General features: G+C 43.4%; 3 protein-coding genes across 9 annotated transcripts; 1 reads left to right on the top strand and 2 right to left on the bottom strand.

The window, feature by feature from the left end:
- Positions 1-807: 807 nt before the first annotated feature.
- LOC27208740 lies at positions 808-2,156 on the bottom strand. Its single transcript, XM_016184295.3, has 3 exons — positions 1,950-2,156; positions 1,127-1,499; positions 808-1,069 (listed from the first exon to the last, which is right to left on the bottom strand). The coding sequence occupies exons 1-3, from the start codon at positions 2,112-2,114 to the stop codon at positions 906-908; spliced, it is 702 nt and encodes a 233-aa protein (XP_016033896.2). The 5' UTR covers positions 2,115-2,156; the 3' UTR covers positions 808-905.
- Positions 2,157-3,557: 1,401 nt separating this feature from the next.
- On the top strand, positions 3,558-18,308 carry LOC6727355 (oxysterol-binding protein-related protein 8). Of its 6 annotated transcripts, XM_044923460.1 has the most exons (11): positions 3,558-3,887; positions 4,173-4,919; positions 9,986-10,087; positions 13,125-13,174; positions 13,700-13,846; positions 13,902-14,133; positions 14,345-14,581; positions 15,602-15,762; positions 15,826-16,004; positions 16,071-17,264; positions 17,335-18,308. In XM_044923460.1, exons 2-11 carry the CDS (start codon positions 4,487-4,489, stop codon positions 17,567-17,569), a joined length of 2,970 nt encoding a protein of 989 aa, XP_044779395.1. In that variant the 5' UTR covers positions 3,558-3,887; positions 4,173-4,486; the 3' UTR covers positions 17,570-18,308. The 6 variants fall into 6 exon arrangements, with proteins under 6 accessions (XP_044779395.1, XP_016033890.1, XP_016033894.1 ...); XM_016175687.3 differs by lacking the exon at positions 9,986-10,087 and having other exon boundaries at positions 3,560-4,919; XM_016175691.2 differs by lacking the exons at positions 3,558-3,887; positions 4,173-4,919; positions 9,986-10,087 and adding an exon at positions 11,845-12,434.
- A 65-nt stretch (positions 18,309-18,373) lies between these two features.
- LOC6727354 (zinc finger protein 501) lies at positions 18,374-22,118 on the bottom strand. Of its 2 annotated transcripts, none has more exons than XM_002102703.4 (3): positions 20,959-22,117; positions 20,404-20,886; positions 18,374-20,240 (listed from the first exon to the last, which is right to left on the bottom strand). In XM_002102703.4, exons 1-3 carry the CDS (start codon positions 21,596-21,598, stop codon positions 19,717-19,719), a joined length of 1,647 nt encoding a protein of 548 aa, XP_002102739.1. In that variant the 5' UTR covers positions 21,599-22,117; the 3' UTR covers positions 18,374-19,716. The 2 variants fall into 2 exon arrangements, with proteins under 2 accessions (XP_002102739.1, XP_016033884.1); XM_016176371.3 differs by having other exon boundaries at positions 20,197-20,316; positions 20,959-22,118.
- Positions 22,119-22,378: the final 260 nt, after the last annotated feature.

Below are 22,378 nucleotides of genomic sequence, written 5' to 3'. Positions count from 1 at the left end.
GATAAATATGATATTTTATAGTTTCGATGATTCCATGATGCGTTCAGATAGAACATGCGAGTACTTTGAACATTCTATTATTCTTTTTCTTGAGGTGGTCTAAGAATTTGGCTTCTAATTGAATTAAGTGAATTATTTTTACATATAATGGGATATTTGACAACGAAATTATCTATTAATAAGATTGTTTTCCTTCGGATTTATTAAATTAAAACAGTGCTAGAAATTTCAACAATCTATTTGGTCAGTGTACTATAGCCCAAAACACTTTTGCGGTTAAATGCTTGTGTTTTATTGACACAATGTGTCCTCAGGATCATCAATTAAGCATTAATAAACAAGGTGAAAGCCAACAAAATATTGAAATTTGTAATGAAAACAATCGAACTATAAGTAACGTAATTTTCTACTTTGAAACGACTCTGCTTTTAATTTACACACATTTTCTTTAAGTAAAAAATTAAGATTGAGTTTCTGATTAGAACATGTGGCAAATTTTCAAATCTACTTAAAACATTATACTATTTACTAGTATTATTATTATTATTTAAAAATTTCTATTATTTTCTTTGCTGGCTTTTTAGGTCAAAACCCAGCAGAAATACTGTATACCTGAAGGCCGTAGAACATTACCAATTTCAGATTTATAAAATATGTTGCATAGTTTTGGACTTAAAAAATATTGGTTATGAGACCAAAGCCTATAACCTCTGTTTTGTTAATGGGATAAGTTCTCAAAATTAAACCGTAAAAAAACAAAATTTTTATAAATAGGAAGCAGCTCCATGGACCCAATAAACTAATGTGTAAATGTTCACTCATTTATTTAAATAACTTTGGCTGACTATTTGGCATTTAGCATTTTCAGACATAAATGGCAGTTCGTGTAATTTCAGTCTGGATTTTCAGGCGACCTCGACGGGAGCCACTGGCTCTCCGCCACCGACCAATTCCTTGACCAGATTGCGACCCCAGTAGATGCTCACATCGGCGCAGTTCTTGAAGGTTTCCTGTGGGCCACAACCCAAGGCTCCGTTGCCGGAGTTATCGCAGATGCCCCAGTTGTTGGCTGAAATGCATAAGAAATTCAATAAATGTTTCCATTTACGTTCTGGCCACCACTTACCGCCCACATAGGTCCAGCGGAGGACGCAGTGAGAGCAGGTGAGACCCTCCGGCAGGACGGCTGTCACTTCGAATTCGCCCATCTGGGTGCCGATATCCTTTCTATCGTTTCCATCGAGGAATCGCAGGCGGTTCTGCTCGAAGCACTCCTCCGACTCGGCACCGAAGGCGTCCAGGTTGCACAGGTGGAACTCGAAGTGGCCCAAGTGGTTGGTGGTGATCTTCACGCCCACAGTGATGGTATTTCCAGCCACGTAGCTCCTGGTCACCACACCAGCTCCACCGATGCTTCCTCCGATCTCGTTGGCACGGGGCTGGGCATCCAGGAAGTTGTCGCCGCACAATCCACAGCGACCTCCATTGTTGGACTGCGTCTGCGGTTTTAGGAAAACATATTTGATGGTAATGATTTTGAAGGTCCTCGTTTATATAGAATACATCTTTTCGTAGCGATGAAATCAGATTAAATCATGGAATACCAACCAATATGAGAACGAATACTATTGAAGCCACTAGAACATGCTTAACCAACACTGGAATAAGCTTCTAAAAATTTAAGCTTTCTAAAATTTAGTGTTGGTATTCCATATTTGATTTCCATTAAGGATTTCAATGTTTTTAAGGAGGCACCCCGAATAATTTAATAATCAATCGTTTAAGAATAACAAATTTAAGATTCTAGCGCCTTGGGTAACAGTTTTGCCATTTGCTTTAGCCCATTGAAGAACACCACCATTGATAATCCTATGCAGGTCCAAGTGCCACTCTAATCTTCAACTATCTTAGATCCTTGCGGTTCCATATCCAGTTGATCCGACACTTACGTACAAACCGCCGCAGAAGAGCTCGTTGTCGTTCCAGTTCTGGGGGGCGGATCCATCGTAGCGCCAACGGGAGGATCGGCTGGGCGGGGACAGCATCATGCCGTGGGCGTCGATCTGCTGCAGCCCGATGGCCAGCAGCAAGGTCATGCTGAGCAGGTACTTCATGGTGTATATTTGGCTTTCACTTTCACAATGCCACCCGCACGGACGCACCATGTTTTATATGTGCTCCTGTCCGACTTATCAAACCCATCGGGATCGAGAGTTTTACAGTAGCTCTCATGGCGATAAGAACGTGTGATAACACTCAGTATAAATAATAACTGTTGCAGTTCCTCCAACCGCTCGAAATCCGCAGAATCAACACTCCAGATAGGCCCGGTAGGATAACCATCTTCGAGTGGCCTAATGAAATATTCATAAAAACGTCGGTCAACCCAAAAGGTATGTAGATCGTAAGTGGCCCGAATAGATACTGTTGAATTCCTAATCACACTCGTGCAATCTGAAGTTCGTTTATTGGATTAAGCGCTCTCAAGTATTGCTCATTGATTGTTTGTTTTGGGTTACCGGCTTATCGGTCGGCGATTTCTTTTTTAAAATAAATTCCTTAATTTTTGTTGATAGCAAATACATCTGCTTTGGCCTTCTCTTATAAACCTTCCATGATAGCAGTATCGCAGTTTTGAAAATAATTTTAAGATGACAACCATTAATTTATGGTGCCACACAATGAACCCATTTAGTGCTTCCAACACAAAATTGTTAATTCATTGAAATTAATTAAGTGGTTTCGACAATATTTTATGTTAAATAAATCAAAAACGAACGGCCCATATTCGCGATGACATTGCTCCTTTCACTCAATCGCATCAATCAATTCCATGGGTTCCATTCCAAATTTTCCAATCTCTAAAATAAATCCCATTAAAAATCTATGGAAACATCTTAGTAACATAGAAAAATGGTGATCTAGGAGGGAACGGGACTTCTGGTTGTCGAGTCCTCCAGAAATGTGCGAAAACAGAATAAACTAGGTAAACTTAAATGTAAATGTAAAATTAAATATTTGATTCAAAGTAACTGGAGTGCAAAGCTCGAAAAACATTCGTCGTTGCTATATTTTATCCAGCTTCCGATGATTCAGCAACCTATTGCACAAACAGAATAAGCCTAAAATAATATCATTATTATTATGTATGAAGAAACAAAATAATATTATATTCCATTACTAGTCAAGGAAATTAAAATTTGCGAATGGAATTATTGAATGAAAGTACATTAAGTTCTCCAACATTGGTTCACCCTAACGAAAGCTCGTCCACTGCTAAGAGCGGGCACTGTAATGTTAATGTTAAACTTCAAGTTAACAGTGTCAGTTACCTTTTCTATTCCTAAAAAGGAGAGGAGGAAATTCTCTCTTTTTTCGTAAAAATGGACTCACTTCCACAAAAAAAAAATCAGAACTTGGTTTGACTCGGATTCGGACTCCAGACCCACAAGGAAAACACGCTAAAAAGATGTACAGATGTTTTTAAAACATGAGCTATCGACTTATCGATACACCTTCGGTGCTACCAGCTGATTGTCCCGGCATTATATTGTGCTAGGTGGCAACTCCAACTTGCTGTAATCCTCCCCAAAAAACAAACGGAACAAAAGGAATAGAAAAACACGAAAAGCTTGTTTCGCTCTTACACACTTCCAGCGTCTTCTTGGTCGCGTCATGAAAATAATAAATGGAACGCGGGGGGTGGTGACGTCGGCAGTGCTGGATGAGCTCATACGAAAGCGAAAAGAAACAAGTTTAGCTTTTTGGAATACGGGCGACTACGATTGCAGCTTCAGTTTCAGTTGAACGCGAATCGCCAGCGCAGCCGGACCGCGATAGAGACGGAGAGAGCGAGAGCCGCGTAAAGAAAAACGAAAATCGAAGAAGTGTGTGACAAAACGAGTGTGCGATTGTGTGTGTGTGTGCGTGTTAGAATTGTATTAGCGTTGGTATCAGTATAAGTACAATTCTAAGCAGAATCGCGTTTTTTGTTGGTTTTGTTTTTTAATTGGAACCAAGAATATCGAAAAAAAAAACAAGCAGATTCCAAGAGCGTGTTACGTGGCCGTCTTTCCAATTGGACAACTGACCAGCTGAGCTGCTGAAAACAGTTCTAAACGGAGACTTGACTACTGAAACATTGAAATACATTGATAATTTAATAATTCCAGGCAAAATCAACTGTAAGAAACCAAAATTCTAGTGCAAAACAAATTAAGAACCTAAGAGTGGGTTAAAACGGTCGAGCGGCTAAAACAAAATCAATAATTGGCCCTGCGTCCGGCCCTGTGTACGTGTGTGTGCTTTTGTGTGCCAGTGTGTGTGTGTGGTAAGCGTGTGCGCGCGTGTTTGTGAGAACGACAATTGGAGCAATGCCTGCTGATTGATAGCAAACCAAAAAAAAGAAGAGGGGCTGACAAACATATAAAGGAATCAATTAAGCGAAGAATAACCAAACCTAATTAAGTGCAATAACGGAGTGATCATGCAGCAGCCCGCAACGCCCAGCACGCCCGTCAATAATGCACCTTCGGCCAGCCCCTCTGCTGCCACCGCCCCTGCTGCCTCTGCGCCCGCGGGGGCCAGCAGCACCCCCATACGCATAAACAGTGCCAAACAGCACGGTGCGGCGGGGGGAGGGGATACCCTGGCACATCCCGCCACACCGCACTCGCACTCGATGCCCGGTACGCCGCAACAACAACCTCAGTCCAGTAGCGTGCCCACCGGCGGTCACCTGCTGCAGTTGCAGGCGCCCCTGCCTTCCGCGGGTGGCGGACCGGGGGCCGTGACCCCCTCTGGCCTGTCGTCCATGGGCGCATCGAACCAATCGCTGGGCGTGAGTGTGGGCGCCGCCAGCAGCGTCAGCGGAATCAGCATCACGCCGCCGAATAGCGCCGGACTGCGCCAGTCGACAGGTGAGTGGAACCCCCTTTTACCCGCCCCTCTCTCTGTCGTTGTCGTGTTCTTCTCTCCCTCCCCCTTTCCCTGTCTTTCTCTCTCTTTCAATGTCACTCATACACACTTTTCGAATTGATCAATCGCAATCGAATCTAATGCAAACGAAACGATGATTCGCACATGAAAACACACACTCACACAATTGCGGTCAAAAAAATAGCACAAAAGAAGTTTATTTCGCTGACTAATCAAACGTAATTCCCCCAAGAAAATTTCAGACCTAGTTATAGATAATCTTAATCTAAAGTGCTCAATTCTTTGCAAAATTATTCGATTTGCAAGTGAGATAGTGAGCTACAATATATGCCTTTATTTTTGAAGCAGAAAAAAATATATGCATTTTTTCAAGAATTTTACAACCTAATTTCCTGGATCACAAAATATTTAAAAAATATATGTTAAAATTGTAGCCGCGTCGAGTTAATACATTCGAGTACACACTTTAGGACCTTCTTATCTTATCTAAACTTTTATCGACTCAATCATCAATCACTTATGATACAAACCATCCATAAAGTCATTAACCCAAGTACAGATTGATAACCGCTTAAAATGAAACTTAAAAATGAAAAAAAAAAAATGTCACATAACTAGGAGCTATTGTTTTGACCGCACTTGTACAATCAATAGATTCCGATTGAAGCTTAGAATTTTGTTTCCGTATGCTGTGTGTGTTTTGCTTGTTTTGATTTCGCTGCTGCTCACATTTCAAAATTCCAGCTCATTCATCAGCCGCTTGCCGGCTAATCCGTAATCCGTGCCCGTGCCCGTACCCGTACCCGTACCCCAATCCCGATCCCTCATCCATTCGTAGCTCCAAGCCATCCATCCCGGGGGCCACGTTATCGCTTAACACTCGGCTTTTGTTCGTCATTTAGCGCGCTTCCGCTCTGCGGGCCCATTCAGTCATCCATGTGAGATTTGGTCGCTGTTTGGTGTTAATTGACTTGCATACCCGTTGTCTGAGTGAGTGGCTCTTCTGTCTAAAACTCGTTGGGTTGCTAGGCTACTGGTTTCCCCGGATATTTCGGGGCGTATATTGCGGTGACTGTCAGTTTGGTTAACTGGCGCTAGCCATTTGCACCTGTGCAAAGGCCACGGATTGCCGTGTTATTTCGAATGCTTACAGCTGATTTTTTAATGCATATTTATCCGCTTGGTGTGTGCTCATCTGGCGGAAGTGGGTTTTAATTGACAGGGTAATTAAGTTCTTTGTGCGGATTATACGAGTAATTGAGTTAATAGGCATTCCTCTTTTATTGAAAGGGAAAGTGACAGTCATTCCCCTAAAGCGAAATAATCGGATAAGAAAGCATTTCATTGGCTAAATTGCTCTGGCGTTTTTCAAACTAATATTATTATCTTCGTGTTTTTTATGACATCACAATCCGTAAATGTGTCAAGTGCAAATTACATCAGCTTTCCTAAAGTCTTAATAGGTCGAGATTCTTTCGCTTACTTTCCAAGTAATTTTATTAACTTCCCATACAGATGGCAACAATTTTTTTAATTTATCGCAATATTATGATCTAATTAAAACATTTTTTAGCGCCGTTTCTCTTGTTTGTATATATATATATAAACCAAAACAAGTCCATATGTGACGTTCATCTGCTAGTCTATATACAGTTTTTTATATTTTTTCAATTGATTGCGATGAGGTCATTTTCCAGCTGTTAGAATCAAAACTATTATTAGTTACAAGGATTGTGATATATTATATTCATTCTATAGGCAACTTTTGATTGATATAAATATGCAAAAATATCAGTCATTCAGCTGTCAAATAAAATCAGAGCTTAATTATAACTACTTTTATTAGATTACTTACAATCATTAAAAGTTTGACACTAGTTAATATTTGAACTAGTTTTTGATTTCATATTTTATGTGCTTTATTGATTAGCATTCGCATTTTGCTTTCCATCGAACTAGTGGAGAGAAAACTGATAGATAGGCCAATGGGGGTTACCTGGTAACCAATGTCGATCTATGGGATTTTGCACACGCACCATTTGCTTGGATGTCATTGTTGTTTGTTGCTGTTTTATATGGTTTGCTTTATGGCGTGCAACTGTCATTAATTTTTTATACGCATGCTGTATTTCTTTATTGCCCAGATATACATATATCCATAACTAAACACTATCTCCATACAAAATATGACTAGCTATTATTTAGGGTGGACCTGAATAGGTTACAAGTGTGCAAGTTCAGGGTTAATGTTTTGAAGTTAATTGTTTGCGAAATTATCAAGTATTATTGAAAATATATCTATAACTAAGTACTATCTTCTCGCATATTAAATTAGGGTGGACCTTTGTGGTTTAAAAGGTGGCTAGGTGAAGGATTTTACAGTTTATGTTCTTGTACAAAGTTAACGATAAGAAAACTTCGTAGTTTAAAAATAGTCTTTATTGAGCACCAAAGATTAGGAGTTCTCCAAGGTCCACTCTACTGCACCCCGTACCGTGAATATTCGCAATTAGCTGACACACTCACACTCCTATTCACTTTTCATCCGAATGCGGCCTTATAATTACCATTGTAGTCGCCTCGTCTTTTGCTGTTTATTTTTGCGGCCCCGGGCGATTAGAACAGTCGGTGCGAACAAACAGTACCCGCATGGAAATCTATGCGGAAAACTGCATGTCATAAATGTTCGGAATAGCATACACCTGTCAAACGTGTAAACATACGCGCCACCCCGCACAAACCACCCCTTTCCAATGTCTGGCATTTGGTATCTGTGCCCCAGAGGTGCAAAAATGGGAAATTGCGTACAAAATAAATAGAGGAAAAATCGATGCATGACTGCATTTTGTGGGATGTCTTTGTTTATGGGCCAGTCAAGGCTTAAGCTGAATACATTGTGAAATGTGGAACAAGCAATTATGCCAGTTGGCAATTTAGCATAGAGTTGATATTGCTATATCAAACAATGGTTTAATTATAATATTAGCCTAAAAATATGCAACTATGTCTTTAAGAAAGTAGAATAGCATTAATTACAATCACTGATTAACATATTGCATGGGATACCCAATTAACTTATACAGTTTGTAGCTGCAAAAAGTTCGAAACGAGGATGAAATTCTTTTTTTTCGGCTACATTTTCGTAGCTTAAAAAGTGGGCCTTCGTGAAGGACGAAAATGAAGAATGCAGGGTCAGTTGGGGGATGCACCACCCCTTTTTCACCCGCGTTCTATTTTTGTTTTCGCTGAAAATTGCGGCCCTCTTCAAAAGGTCAAAAGTGAGATACGGAACGCAGAGCAGAGATGCAGCTTACACAGAAAATAACAACTATCGAAATTTAAGCACTTTAATATATATTTTATTGGAAAAAACAATTAGAGAGGCATATTTTCGCAAGTGCATATTGTATCTTTGCTATTCAATGTTGGATAAAATTTAACAAAAATGTAAAGTATAAATGTGTAGTAAATGTGTAGGATAATGCTATTTACATCTGCATTTGCATATTGAACGAGTCACGTGATTGTGTGCGTTCCTTCCTGTAAGTGTAAAGGTGTGTCTGTGTTGCAATGAATATTTTATAGCATGCTTTTGGGCAAATTACCGTCCGATAAATAAAACATTTGACGGACGCAATGGATAGATGGTTGAGTGTTTCCATTGGCAAACCCCCTATTGAACTTTAGCACTTCTTAAGTGAAGTTTCTAGTTTAAGTTGAAGTCCCTATACATATATGTACATATGTATGTGTGTTGACCATAAAATATAGTGACCGACCGACCAAACACACACGCTCACACTAAAAGCCAACTAAATTGTAATTGGATTACGTAAAAAAGAAGCAACGAAATATATTTTGTGGCGGGGTCAACGCGGTTGGGGGTCATTTAGAGCGGCGCCATTTCAGCGGCCAAAAATGACGTCATTTCGGGCCAAGCCCAGCGGCCAACTCAAAATTGCACTTTCTGTGTGTTGCATCAGCTGGAATCCTTGGGACAAGGATCAAGAACATTCACACTGGAAAAAAATCTATTTAAATATATGATTAAAATTATAGGTTAATATAGTTTGCATTCAATTTCATTAATTTATTATGTAAATGGCTTCATAAACTATTTGTAATTTATTTCCTACTTAAACATAGAATATGCGTTAAATCATAAGTGATATTCACCTTATTTCTCAGCGTGCAGGGTTAATATGTGCAAAACGACTTTGGCGTTGAACCCTGAACTATTGGCAACAACGAAGGCGTGTTCTAATTGCGTAAATTGATTGCTGGCAAGGCGTTGGCGCTTTATTTTAAATCAATCAGGGCACTGTATTGTCTCTAGCCATCCTATCGCCATTCTATCCCATCCGGATCTGCATCGCCATCGCAATCTTAATTACCGCCAGCCGGGCTGGCGCCTCCTTGGCGCTTCAGCTCCAGCTGCGTGCCGAGCTCCCATGTCCGATAGCAGACAATTGATGAGGGGCCATAATTAAGGCCGTAATGGTAATGGATGGGCTCGATGGCGTTGTCTCGAGTCTGCCTCACGCCCCCGATTGGATCAAGGGGGTTTAGGCTTAGTCCTGTCAAGGATTGAGCGCTCTAAACTGTGTTAAACTGAACTAGAGGCAATCGAAGTCATTATGAAAGGTCTCTTAAGTGTTTTGTTAACTTTAATTTAAACCACACACATATCTGGCTAACTGATATCCCAAATAACTTGTACTGTTCAGAATTTATTCATTTTAATAGTTACTTATTGTTTAGATACTACATAGATATGTACATTTACATCACGCTCTGATGACTGTTCAATGGATTTGTGTGTTTAAGTTTGTTGTCCTGATGTCATGCTGTGTGTTTCGTGTGCCAAAGTTTTCCGTCTTCAGTTGTACAATTTGTCGTTGTCTATGTGTCGTGCGTAAACGTAAAGCTGTCTGTTCCTAAGCTCTATAAGCCCCTAATCTATAATATATATCTATATATCAATATACAAATTGCTCGCTTTCTCTTTCTCCCCGTATGTATGTGTGTGCTGCTAACTGCTCCTCAGTATTCGATTTCAAATTCAAACGGCGACCTTCGCTAAAAGTGCTCATGACCAAACTTCCGTCCACGGACAGTTTGAGCAACAGTCCGGCGCCATCATCGCCAGGTGAAGTTCAAAAAAAAAAGAATTAAATTTCCAGCACTACATTTAAAAAAGTAGACCAATATCATTTTGATTCGTCATTCATTAGCTTTTAGTTTCTTTCATAATTTAATTATCGTTTTAACTATCATGCATCGATTGATTATCGCCAAAATTATCGTGAGGTTTTGATCTTTGCCATCTGAAATCATCTGATTTTTCGTTTCATATTTAGCTTTGCCTATTTAAAATTCTATTCGCATGTTAGTAATTATATTCACCAACTGCTTCGCACACAAAATTCAAATTATTAATCATCACATTTGATCAATTATTGGGTTATACAACATCCGCCGCATTTAAGCATCCATTATCGAAAATAAAAAGTATATTAACCTATTCGATCGGCACGATCCTAAGACCCATTTATCGATCGAGGGCTTTTGAAATTTAAGTTCCTTCAATGTTTTAGTTCCACAACCAGCACGTTCGTAATGCTCATGGTTATCACCTGATCCCGCATACCAAGTAAATAGAACCTGGCCAACGGCGAACTTCTATGCATTTCCATATGGCAGATTCGCTACCCAGAGAACCCCTTTGCCAACCCAGCCATGCGTTTCCATTTTGGTGTGACGCATTTTGGCTTTTATTTTTGTTTAGAGCTTTTGTTGCGCTTTTTTGTGCCATTGTTTTTGGCGCATTATTATCAAACAATTTTGCGATTGTTCGGTGCGAGAGTATGATTAATAGTGCTTAAAGTGCCCCGCCACTCAACTTTTGCCCCATGAGGATGGATAAATGCTTTCATGGCAATCATATCTTATCAACCCAAAGTTATAACATTCATAACAGCTTTACAACCCGAAAGTTCTGCTCTGTGATAAGAACTTAATGGGCCGCGTACATGGAAAAACCGTAATCGGTTTTAATCATAAACAAAAAAAAAAATGGTCAAGGATTGAGAGCCATTAAGGTTTTTAGAAAAATCGATTGAGTCATCCGCGCGGTGCCTGATCTATTGGACTCGGGTTATGACAAGTCATTTCACTCCCGGCAAACATTTTCACCTTATCTATGGCTGATAAGATCCACAGACATGTTCTGATTTCAGTGATGAGTAATAGTCAGCATTTAGATATCAACTCTGCACACCTGGCTTTTTTGGGGATCCTTTTCACTTCAAGGCCCTCAAAATATTCAACAGGTGTCTAGGGATTGCTACCTATGGTGGGCCCAAAAAAGCATTATCAGAATGGCCTAATTATGATATATTTTGCAGGTGTTTCTTTGGGCTTTGGCCACATTTATTCATTGTCAATAGAACGTTGTCAAACAGTAAGGCCAGAAAATAAATAGTAAGTCTCTAGAATCATTATCTTTACGGGTCCCGTAAATGTTTTTATAACTTACTGGAATTTTTTGTGCGCTGAAGTTGGCTAAATTTGGCTCTAGGTTTGGGGTTTTTGTTAATATATATCTTGATTTAAAAGAAACGCAAGCAACATAAATTATTTCTTTAGTTACTCTACTATTACTAAATTAAATGCGATAATATGGGAGCTATCCTCCTTTCCATTCAATTGTGAAAGCTCCGCATTGGGATAGGTTAAGATGATCTTATCGCGCGAAAGCACAAATAATCCGCCTTATAGGGGGTCTAGCACTCTCAAACATCTTGATGGTGAGATCATATAGTAGTTAGACTTGCTAATAGCCCCGTATATATCCCGCTCTCTCGTGTGGATATACGTATATGATTTTGAAAGAGAGCGCAGTCGGCGTTGATATCGTTATCTGGGCAGAAAAAGCACACAAAGTATCTATATATCTACGCGTGAGTGTTGCGAACTGGCGACGGCGATGATCCTCTCATTTCAGATATTTTGGCTTGGCAAACATCGACTATATCTTTCGGTTTTTGTCAAAAATATATGACGAAAGCCAGATAATTGCCGTAGTGGTGGGCTGGTGGGCCTCTGCCGCTGCGCTGCCCTCGTACTTTTGTCATTTGCCGCTGGGGCTTTTGTTGTGTTGGTGCTTTTGTGTGCGCGCATTGCGAGCGGCAGACTCAATATATCTCAATCAGTCGGCGAGCGGCCAGCGGACGAGCGGCAGGCAGAAAATTGAACAAAACTAAAAGAAGGAATAGACAAAATATAAATAAAAAATAAAATAAAACAAAGAACAGAGCAGAGCAGTGGACGGCGTCTCTGAATCGGTTCTCGCATCACGCATACGCCATGTAGTGCCGACCTGTGAAACGTGAACGTGAATGAGCGAAACAAAACAAAATATGCAAAAATAAATAGAAACGCACTTTGGAAATACAGTTTGGAGCGGCGTCGCCTGGTCATGAATCTCCTACAAAGCAAGTGACAATATTTAAGCCAACAGTTCGAAGGGAATTATAATTAATTCTTCGAGTTTTTCACGCGCATATGTGTGTTTGGTTTTGCATACTAAGAGACTGGCTCTTTTCGGAGGCCTTTATTTATAGCCGAGCAATAAAAATAATTAATAAGAATGCGAAAGACGCGAGGGCAGCGGTCGTTTGGCGATGATTAAAGTGCAAGTGCCAGATACTTGACAATGCCAGAGAGTTCTCGAGACCCCAAGACCCCAAGACCTCAGAGATACAGAGCGCATCTTTTCCCCGATGAGGTTGTGTCGAGTGTAGATGTGTATCTTGCTAAATAAAATAAAACATATTTGTAAAATAAATAAATCGCTGCCCCTTGAGCATCGCACCTTGGGATATTGTGCGCGGTTTTTCTCTCTGATTTCAGTTGATTATGCTTCGCACTTTTCGCGCTTTTCCCCATTGTTGTGCCTTTTGTTTGGTCTCTGGTTTTTTTCGAATTCGTAAATAGGCGATGGAAAAGTTCCCAAACAAAAAAGTAATAAAATATAAGTCTAATACTTCATTGCTAGATCGTTTAGATACTTCTCGGAATTCAGAATTCAAATCATCATGTTTGCTACAAACATCGTACACACACAACTCCCATGATACTTGGATCCTAACCAGAAAACACAACTATGATCTTTCGCATTACAGGAATCGCCAATTGGGCCTCAGACAATCGGGATGGCAATGTGGCAGATAAGGCAAGTAATATGTAATATCTATGTACATATATAACTTTAATTTTGAGCCGTTAAACCGTGTCGTATGTGTATGAAATCTGGGTTATTTATGGGGAGGGCACAGAGATAAGAGTTGCTACGCTTCGTTGTTGTCTAATTTAGTTATAATCGATTGGCTGGCGGTGTGATAAATAGTAAGAAATACTCGTACACCCGTATGCCGCCTGGGTTCCCGAACATGCCACGTGTCACATTCTAACATAAAGGTGACACATTTTTTACTTTTATCCGGTAGCTAAGCAAATTATAAATGCTAATTAGATTAACAATACGTTTCGGATTTCACCTTAGAACATTTAAAGCTTAATGGGCAATTGTAGCCGAACTTTTGACGTAAGCGCATGCAAAAAATTTTACCGAAAAGCGAAATAGGACAATGCATTTGAAGTTTATTAATATATTTCACTGCTGCAGGGCGACAAAGGTTTCAAATTCAGCATTATTATTATTATTTCATTTTAATCTAATACATGTTACCATCCACAGTCAGCTGCTGATGCCGCTAAACTCAACAGGAAAGAATCCTACAAGGCGCAGAGGAAGAACTACAGGCGGGAGAAGAAACGAGTGGCCAGTGAGCTGATGAACTCCCTGCAGGATCCTGCGGTTATAGTGCTGGCAGATTGGCTAAAGGTGAGTCTAAATAATATTAGCCCATTAGCATTTTAGTAATATTCAAATTGTTTAGGTTCGTGGCACACTAAAGTCCTGGACGAAACTATGGTGTGTTCTGAAGCCTGGCCTACTGCTGATTTACAAAAGCCAAAAGACCAAGAGCAGCCACTGGGTGGGCACGGTGATGCTCACCTCCTGCCAGGTGATCGAGCGCCCGAGCAAAAAGGATGGCTTCTGCTTCAAGCTCTTCCATCCCCTGGAACAGTCCATTTGGGCGCCGCGAGGTCCTGACAAGGAAACCATCGGTAAAAAGATGATTAAAGATTCGTTTATACTTTGCAATGCTTACTAGTTTCACGCTAAGTGAATTTAATTTACAATTAAAACTATATGAGCTTAAATTTATTAAAGTACCTGTCGTACTGCATTGTGATATTATGGAAGTATCTATTTACTTAGAATATATGTTTATAAACTTCTTATAAGGCAGTTACTAATTAACTATCTTTCGTTAAGGTGCCGTGGTCCAGCCGTTGCCAACCGCTTACCTGATCTTTCGAGCTCCCAGTCAGGCGGCCGGCAAGTGCTGGATGGATGCCCTGGAGCTGTCCCTGAGATGTTCGGCCCTCCTGTTGCGTTCGAATAGCAGTACGGGCACTGCTCCAACGTCCAGCTATATGGGCGAACCGCTGCCCGTCTCCCACGAGACGCAGTGGTCGGAGGCGGACTACGAGAAGCACTTCAACGATCACGGTAAGTGGGCGCAGTTCCTGGCACTGCCATCGGCCGAGGTGGACACCTCGCGCTCCGACACCAGCCTGTCCGCCCCGCGGACACCCACTCCACTGCTGCAGCAGCTCTACAGCAGTGCCGTTAGCAACTGGGAGCGCACCAAGCGACTGCCACGTTTCGGCCATCAATCGGAGCAGCGAAAGACCTCGTACAGCGATGCCTCCAGTGCAGAGCAGGGCCTGGGCGTCGGATTGAGCCTGCTTCAGCGCAAACGGCGCCACTTGAGCCCCATGAGCAAGTCCATGTCCCTGGGAGCTACTATGTGCAACAGCAGCTCCAGCGAGGATGAGGACGAAGGCTATAACCACAGCCAGACGGGCCTGCGTCCTGTGAGCGCTCCGCCCGATTGTTTAATGATGCCGCGCTTTCGTCTAAACGTGAAGGGTGAAAACACCCCCTCTTTGCTGTTGTTTTACTTAGATGTTCATTATTTGTGGGGAAGCAGATTAGAAGATTTTGTATTTTGATTGTTAAATGGTTCTTGACTGATTTACATTTTAACTTGTTTATTGTATATTCACAAAACTTTGTAAAGTGTAAATCTAGTGAGTCATGAACAAGAAGCAGTTACTATAAACCTTGAATTTTATTATGATATTCAAACCCTTTGAATAGTTTCTATTTGTTATAACAAAAAAATGTTTATTTTCAAGACTTCCAACTTGTTCTCCCCCCAAGTTAGCTAGTTATCATCAGAGATTATACACACATAGTAGCAGTGGAGTTGATGAATCAAAATTATTTTGTATATTCACCGCCTTGCATTGGGATCCAGTATCCCAAGTTTTATCTTCGATTTGATCCACACATATGGTTTATCCTAGCGCTAAATACCCTATACAGTATTCTGCTTTTGTGCCCGTGCGTCGGGCGGGAAATTCTGCCCTGATTTTCGCCAGATTCAGGCTGCTAGAGAAATGTCTGTGATTTATTGTGAACTGATTTTACAATCCCAACTAACCTGTTCGAATGACTTTTCAGATTTGGACGCTGACAGCCAGAATGAAGCACCCAATGCCGTCATGTCTGGTCTGGAGTCGGAATCCGAATCGGATCCTGCCGAGCCGGCGCAGGAGGATGTCGTTGATCAGCAGTGTGTGGAGACCTCGTATGTGCCCTTCACTGAGGAGGAGTTTGGCGAGGTGAGCTAGCAAGTTCTTTAAAGCGAATATTTGACCTAACCAACATCTAATATTTATTTCCAGCAAGGGGAGCAGGTAGAGGAGTTGGCAGAGGAGAACAAGAGCCTAATTTGGTGCATTGTCAAGCAGGTGCGACCGGGAATGGATTTGAGTAAGGTAGTACTACCCACATTTATCCTGGAGCCCCGCTCATTCCTGGACAAGTTATCCGACTCGTATTACCATGCGGACTTGCTCTCTAAGTGCGTTTTCCTAGTTTACCCCTAACATCAACGATATATCAACTAGTAACCTTTTTTCGATCGCAGAGCCGTTCAGGAGGATGACGCGTTCACACGCATGAAGCTTGTAGTGCAATGGTACCTGTCCAGCTTTTACAAGAAACCCAAGGGCCTAAAGAAGCCCTACAATCCGATTCTGGGCGAGAGGTTCCGTTGCTATTGGCAGCATCCCAGTGGCAGCCGAACCTTTTACATTGCAGAGCAGGTGTCGCACCATCCGCCCGTGTCGGCATTCTACGTGACGAACCGCGAGGACGGCTTCAGCATCACCTGCTCCATCCTGGCGAAATCGAAGTTCTACGGCAACAGCACTTCGGCGGTGCTTGAGGGCGCTGCCACAATGACGTTGCTGCCGCGCGGTGAGTGTTACACGGCCACAACGCCGTACGCCCACTGCAAGGGCATCCTGATGGGCACGCTCTCCATGGAGCTGGGTGGCAAGATCAACATCGAGTGTGAGAACACCGGTTACAGGACGGAGCTGGAATTCAAGCTGAAGCCGTTCCTCGGAGGAGCGGACGCCACCAATGTGGTAGTCGGCAAGATCAAGCTGGGCAAGGAGACGCTGGCCACCATCAATGGTCACTGGGACAAGGAGTGTCGCGTAAAGGACTCCAAGACGGGAGAGGAAACGGTATTGTTCAAGGTGGATGCTGAGACACGTTCCAAGCGTCTCACCCGCTACATGGTGCCGCTGGACCTACAAGAGCCCAACGAATCGCAGCGCCTGTGGCAGCGAGTCTCCGAAGCGATTGCCAATGAGGATCAGGTTGCCGCCACAGAGGAGAAGACCGTACTCGAGGAGCGCCAGCGAGCTGATGCCAAGGAGCGCCTCAGCTCCGACTCTGTCCATATGCCCGATCTCTTCGAGCTGGACAGCTACGGTCAATGGCTGTACAAGTACGCCGATCTGCGGCCCTGGGACTCGCGCAATGATGTCCGGCAGTACGAATGCCAGTTCAAGGTCCTGACCCAGACGCGTCACAAGTCCGTGCCCATTGTCCATGGGGCCGAGATGATCCACCCCCTGCGCAGCTCCATCGAGACATTATCCCGCACCCAAAGACAATCGCCAGCTGGGCAGCCCTTACCGTCGGGCGGCTCCGCGGTGCCCAAGGCCAAGAATAAGAGCTTGGTGCTGGCGCCGCGCGACACCAACTCTGACTCCAGTCAGTCGCCGCAGGGAGCGGTCAAGCGCAGCTCCTCCAGCGCCATTAAGCAGTGAGTAGTTTGTTAAACCGAACACCTTTGAGAATAATTTGATATCTAATTGTGATTATCCCTTTTGTAGGCTTACTCTGGCCGTGGACCAGGTGAACCGGGTGCTGGAGCAGCATACCCGACAGCTGAACGAGATCAGCCAGCGCCTGGAGCGCATGCAGTACTCGCCCCCGCCTAGTAACATGAGTGCGCATTCGCTTCATATGTTGGGCGGCGGCGTTTCGCAGTCGACGGTGATCAAGTCGTTAATCTACGCTCTGATCGGGCTGGCCTTCAGCCTGATCCTGCGCTGGCTGTTCAAGTAGATTGGCAAAGTCGTTGTTGGTGTCATTTCGTTTAGGATTATGAAAAGTTTTGGTCAACTATAGATCCATATGCATATATAAATATATAAATATATATCTATATATACATACACACCCTAGAGTACAGACAACGTATATATACTTTACTGAATTGTACATTTGGTCCTACTCAAATGCCTTCGCACGCTGCCAGAGATTTAAGCCCAAACAAGGAGCGTGGCCAGAACATCCGTTGTGAGAAAGTCTAATCACGAACTATGTCTAGGATTAAGTGTTTGTCTTATGTAAGTCTCTCCCGCAGACAAAGTCCATGTGCAAATCTCTTCCCCTTTTAGCCTTGGAAATTCCTTTCTCAAGATATAACGTCTGGGTAGGTTAGGATGTCGTCGGAGATATACATTTATATCAAAATATACACATACGTACGAGTAGATGCACCAGATTTCGTAAAAATTCCAATTTAAACGATGCTACTACGAAGCTAGTTCGCTTTTCCTTTCCTTCGATAGACAGTTAATATTAAATGACACGATTTAGGGTGAACGACGAACGAACAATGCTCGAGAGGCTCTCTGCCCCATAAAGCACCACTTATACACAGTGCAACATACCTTAGAGATTTAATGCGAGAAGTGCTTATAGTAATTACTTTTAGTGTCTCTTATACACGAACTGTTTTTCCTCTTCCCAATTACCTGCATACTTAGAATTTAATAAACTTTCCCCACTTTAAATCAAATCAAACGTGTTTTCATCTGGGCAAAGTGGTAATCGCTATCGTTAACAAATGAATAAGAAGTAAAGTTACAGTTTCTGTTTGCATGTTTTATTGTTGTTTTAGCTCTTCGCTTCGCTTACATTTACAAGTAGTTTATATATATTTATATATATACTATATATTCTCTACAACATTTACGATCGATCTGTATCAATTCAATTATAGCTGGTTTTACTCGTTTTACTTCGTTCTCCTCATCACTTAATTTAGGGACTCTTGTCTCTCTGTTTTCTAAGTTTTTGTTCTATAAGCAACCCGGTTTTCATTCATTCGTTCATTAAATGTATTATTGATTATTTATGCGATCGCCATTGCTCCGCGCGTAGTCATGTGAGTAGAAGATGCTGCTAAGTATGCGCTAAGAGTACACTTATATAAATAGTTGCTGTTTTCGATTTCCGTTCGGTTCGGCTTTATGTCGGTTCAGAGCGGGCGGGATTACACATAGTATAGCAATAACTAGTTTTACTTTTAATTAATTTACTTTACTTTGCTGGCGGGCTTAACATTTAACACGACGAGAAAAGCTGAATGAAGCCGATGCTCGGAACTAATTGGAAGGGATCGAGGGATCGGGGGGCATGGGTGACAACAGTTGCAGAGGAGGATAGCTGTAGTGTGGATCGATTTGATTTCTCAAGAAGCTTCGGTGCTAAAGAAATCCTAATAACTCTTGACCATTTGGCCTTAAAACAAATGATAAAACTTGAATTGTACCAGTTTTAAACAATATCAATCTTTTTTTTAAGTAACATTTTCCTTGTAAAGGGAATATAAAAGATAACAATTATGCGAGTGGTAAAAATTCAGGCATAAAAGGTTATTGTGCAAAGTAGGTCACATCTAAATTTATTGTAGTCATTTTCCTTGCCATTCGAAAACAGCAACTCAACTTAGGAAGATGCCGATGATTCATTTACAAAGCTTTAAAAACCGAGAAATTTATGGGTATTAAAAGATAATAAAAAGTTTTAGACTAAATGGCTTTAAAGTGCCTTAAGATACCTTTAACACACCGACTCAAATCGAACCATCATAGGATAGTATAGAGTTTAGGCCTAAACACCCTGTATCATATCATCTGTGGCTTATGCCAATACGGCTAGCCTTAATTTACAATTGGACACGCATGTGGATCAGCTCTCTACGATATAGTTACATACAATTGCGCTCTGCACAGCAGGTAAATAACACTTTCGAGTATATATTCAATTATAGTATTCATGTAATCGTATTCGTATGCCGTATATGCGATCTATAAGTGTATGTGCTATGTGGCATGCATATTGCACTATTCCTCAATGGCTGCTTGACTGGCTGGCTGGCTGCGGACCTGCGGACCGCGTTGCGATCTGAATCTGAAGTGGGTCTAGCAGGTGTGCACCCGCAGGTGGTTTTGCAGTGTGCTCTTTTGCCGGAACTGTTTGGGGCAGTAGGAACAGTTGTAGGGCTTTTCGCCGGTATGGATCTTCATGTGGTTGTTCAGCGTGGCCACCTGCCGGAAGTTGACCTCACAGATCTTGCACTTGTAGGGCTTCTCTCCGGTGTGCGTCTTGATGTGATTGACCAAGGTGCTCTGCTGTGAGAAGAACCGCTGGCAGACGCTGCAGCCAAACGGCCGGTCCGGATTGTCGCCCTTCAGCATGTTGATGGTGCCCACCACGGTCATCCGGCCCGATGGCGAGCCGCCCGCCTGGAAATGCTCCACCTTGGTGTTGGCCGCCGCCGTGGCCACCACCGAGCTGACCGTGGTGCTGCCGTCGAGGAAATGCAGTAGCGGATGGTGGTCCAGCTGGATGATGTTCGCCGTGCTGCCGTGCAGGTTGTTCGGCAACAGGCCACTGGTCAGCTGCTGCGTCCCGGGCGCCAGAGGAGCGGGCATTGAGTGATCCACTGCAGATTGGCGGTACGGAGTTGGATTGTTGGATGGTTTGTTGAAGTAAGCATGCGTACAAGATTTAAATAAAAGCTTCGTTAGGGAAGAGCGTTAATAATCAATGCACACATGGATAACAGAAAGCGGCTCATTGGTAGGGCGAACACACAAGCGGCTCACCTGTGGCTGTGACGGCGCCTCCGCCGCCTCCTGCTCCACCGGCGCCTCCAGGCGCTATCTGATGCGTGTGCGTCTTGAGGTGGTTGGTAAGGGTGCTCTGCTGGCGGAACTGCATGTGGCAGTAGGAACACGTGTACGGCTTGTCGCCCGTGTGGATCTTCTTGTGGTTGGCCAGCGTCGCCAGCTGGCTAAAGGACTTGTCGCACGTTTCGCACTTGTACGGCTTAGGATCGATGTGGGTCCGCTCGTGGTTGTGCAGCGTGCTCAGCTGCGGGAAGCGGCGCTTGCAAACGCTGCACTGGAACGGCTTCACCAGCTCCTCGGCCGCCGGCGAGCTGTAGCTGCCGGAGTACAAGGTCTTTGAGATTTGGACGCGCTGATGCTGCTGCTGGTAGGCCTGGTGCATCTGGGACTTCCGGTGTTTGCCACTGCCCGTCTGCGGCTGATAGTTCAACAGGGAAGTTGGCGTGCTGGACTCCGCCGCTGTTACCCGTAAGCGATGCGAGAAATAGTTAGGTCATAAGGTCTATTGGGACGATGCGACCACACACTCACCCTTATGCGTCTTGATGTGATTGATCAAGGTGCTCTGCTGGCGAAAGTCCTTGGCGCAGATGTTGCAGGTGAACGGCTTTTCTCCGGTGTGGATTTTCACGTGGTTGGTTAGCGTCGAGATCTGGCGGAAGGCCTTGTCGCAGTGTTTGCACTTGTAGGGCCGCTCGTCCGTGTGGATCTTCATGTGGTTGCGTAACGTGGTCAGCTGCCGGAACTTGTTCTTGCACACGTGGCACTGTTTCTTCTTGCGCGGATCGTCCACCACCACCTCCTCCTCGCTAATCACGCTCTGCACCTCCTGTTTCATGGGCGAAATGGGCGTGTGGCTGCCCCCGCCTCCACCACCACTGTTCGCTGTGGTAGTGGATATGTCCAGCAAATGGACCAGCGGGTGCTGTGGATGGAGCATGGCTTGGTGGGTGGGGTGCTGGATGGCCTGCACGGCGGTAAGTTGGTGCAGCGCAAAGGGACTCTGTTGCAGGCTGGCCAGTGTGGTGGGCTGCTGCTGTCCCGAATTGGGACCCGGTCCAGATCCACCATTACTTCCTCCTCCGCCACCACCGCCATGGGAGGCTGGCAGTTGGTAGTGCTGATAGTTGGCCATGGCTGCCGTGGCGGCTGTCGCATGGTTCAGATGCATGATATTCGAGAGATAGGATCCTAGCGCGGATCTACAGTCTGCCCATCGGCGGCGTTACACAATGGCGGCCACCGACGAACCTCGGCCATTCCCCGCCCCCGCAGTTGCTTCCACTGCGCCGCTCCCTTTGGGCCCTTCTTTGATTTGTTATTTCAGTCGTCTGGTTTGCACTTCTGTGTACTTTTGCTGCGCTGCTGCTGCTTCTTCTTCTCCTCTTCTTCCACACGCTGCTTACGCTTCCACGTAGCGATTGGGAGGGCCTGAATCCGCGGACACTTTGTCGCGCACTGCCCCACGATCAGTTTCCACCGTTTTTGCTCGCTTTTGGGGCGCTTTCTCCGCCGTTTCTGCAGTTTTTCCAGGCCACGCTCTTTTTGTATCCGTATCCTTATCAAAACAAAAATGACTGGCGTGGTTTTCCAGGGCTGAGCGAACGGGCAGAGCTGCACCCCCGCCGAACATCGAGTAATCGACTATCGGCCAGCCAGGGCTGGTGGCACTGGAGAGCCTATCACTGGGCGGGTCGATAACAGCTATCGATTATTTTGGGTACTCGGTGCTGACAGTTCAGCTGATTTGAGCCTTTCAATTAGTTTATATACAGATATCAACATAATGTAAGTGTTTTATTACCTACCTCGATTTAGTAACCTTGGACCCTCCTCAGTTTTACTTTTTCTATTATTTGGCTTCTTTTTGTTTAAGATGTAAAAATTTGTTGTGATCGCTTCAAAACCCTTTTTTTTTAAACCATTAATAAATCGATGCTAAATAAAAATA

The sequence above is a fragment of the Drosophila simulans genome, chromosome 3R (assembly GCF_016746395.2).
Source record: "Drosophila simulans strain w501 chromosome 3R, Prin_Dsim_3.1, whole genome shotgun sequence".
Taxonomy (NCBI): domain Eukaryota; kingdom Metazoa; phylum Arthropoda; class Insecta; order Diptera; family Drosophilidae; genus Drosophila; species Drosophila simulans.
The sequence above is the reverse complement of the archived record's forward strand: the minus strand, read 5'-3'. Positions and strand labels throughout refer to the sequence as shown.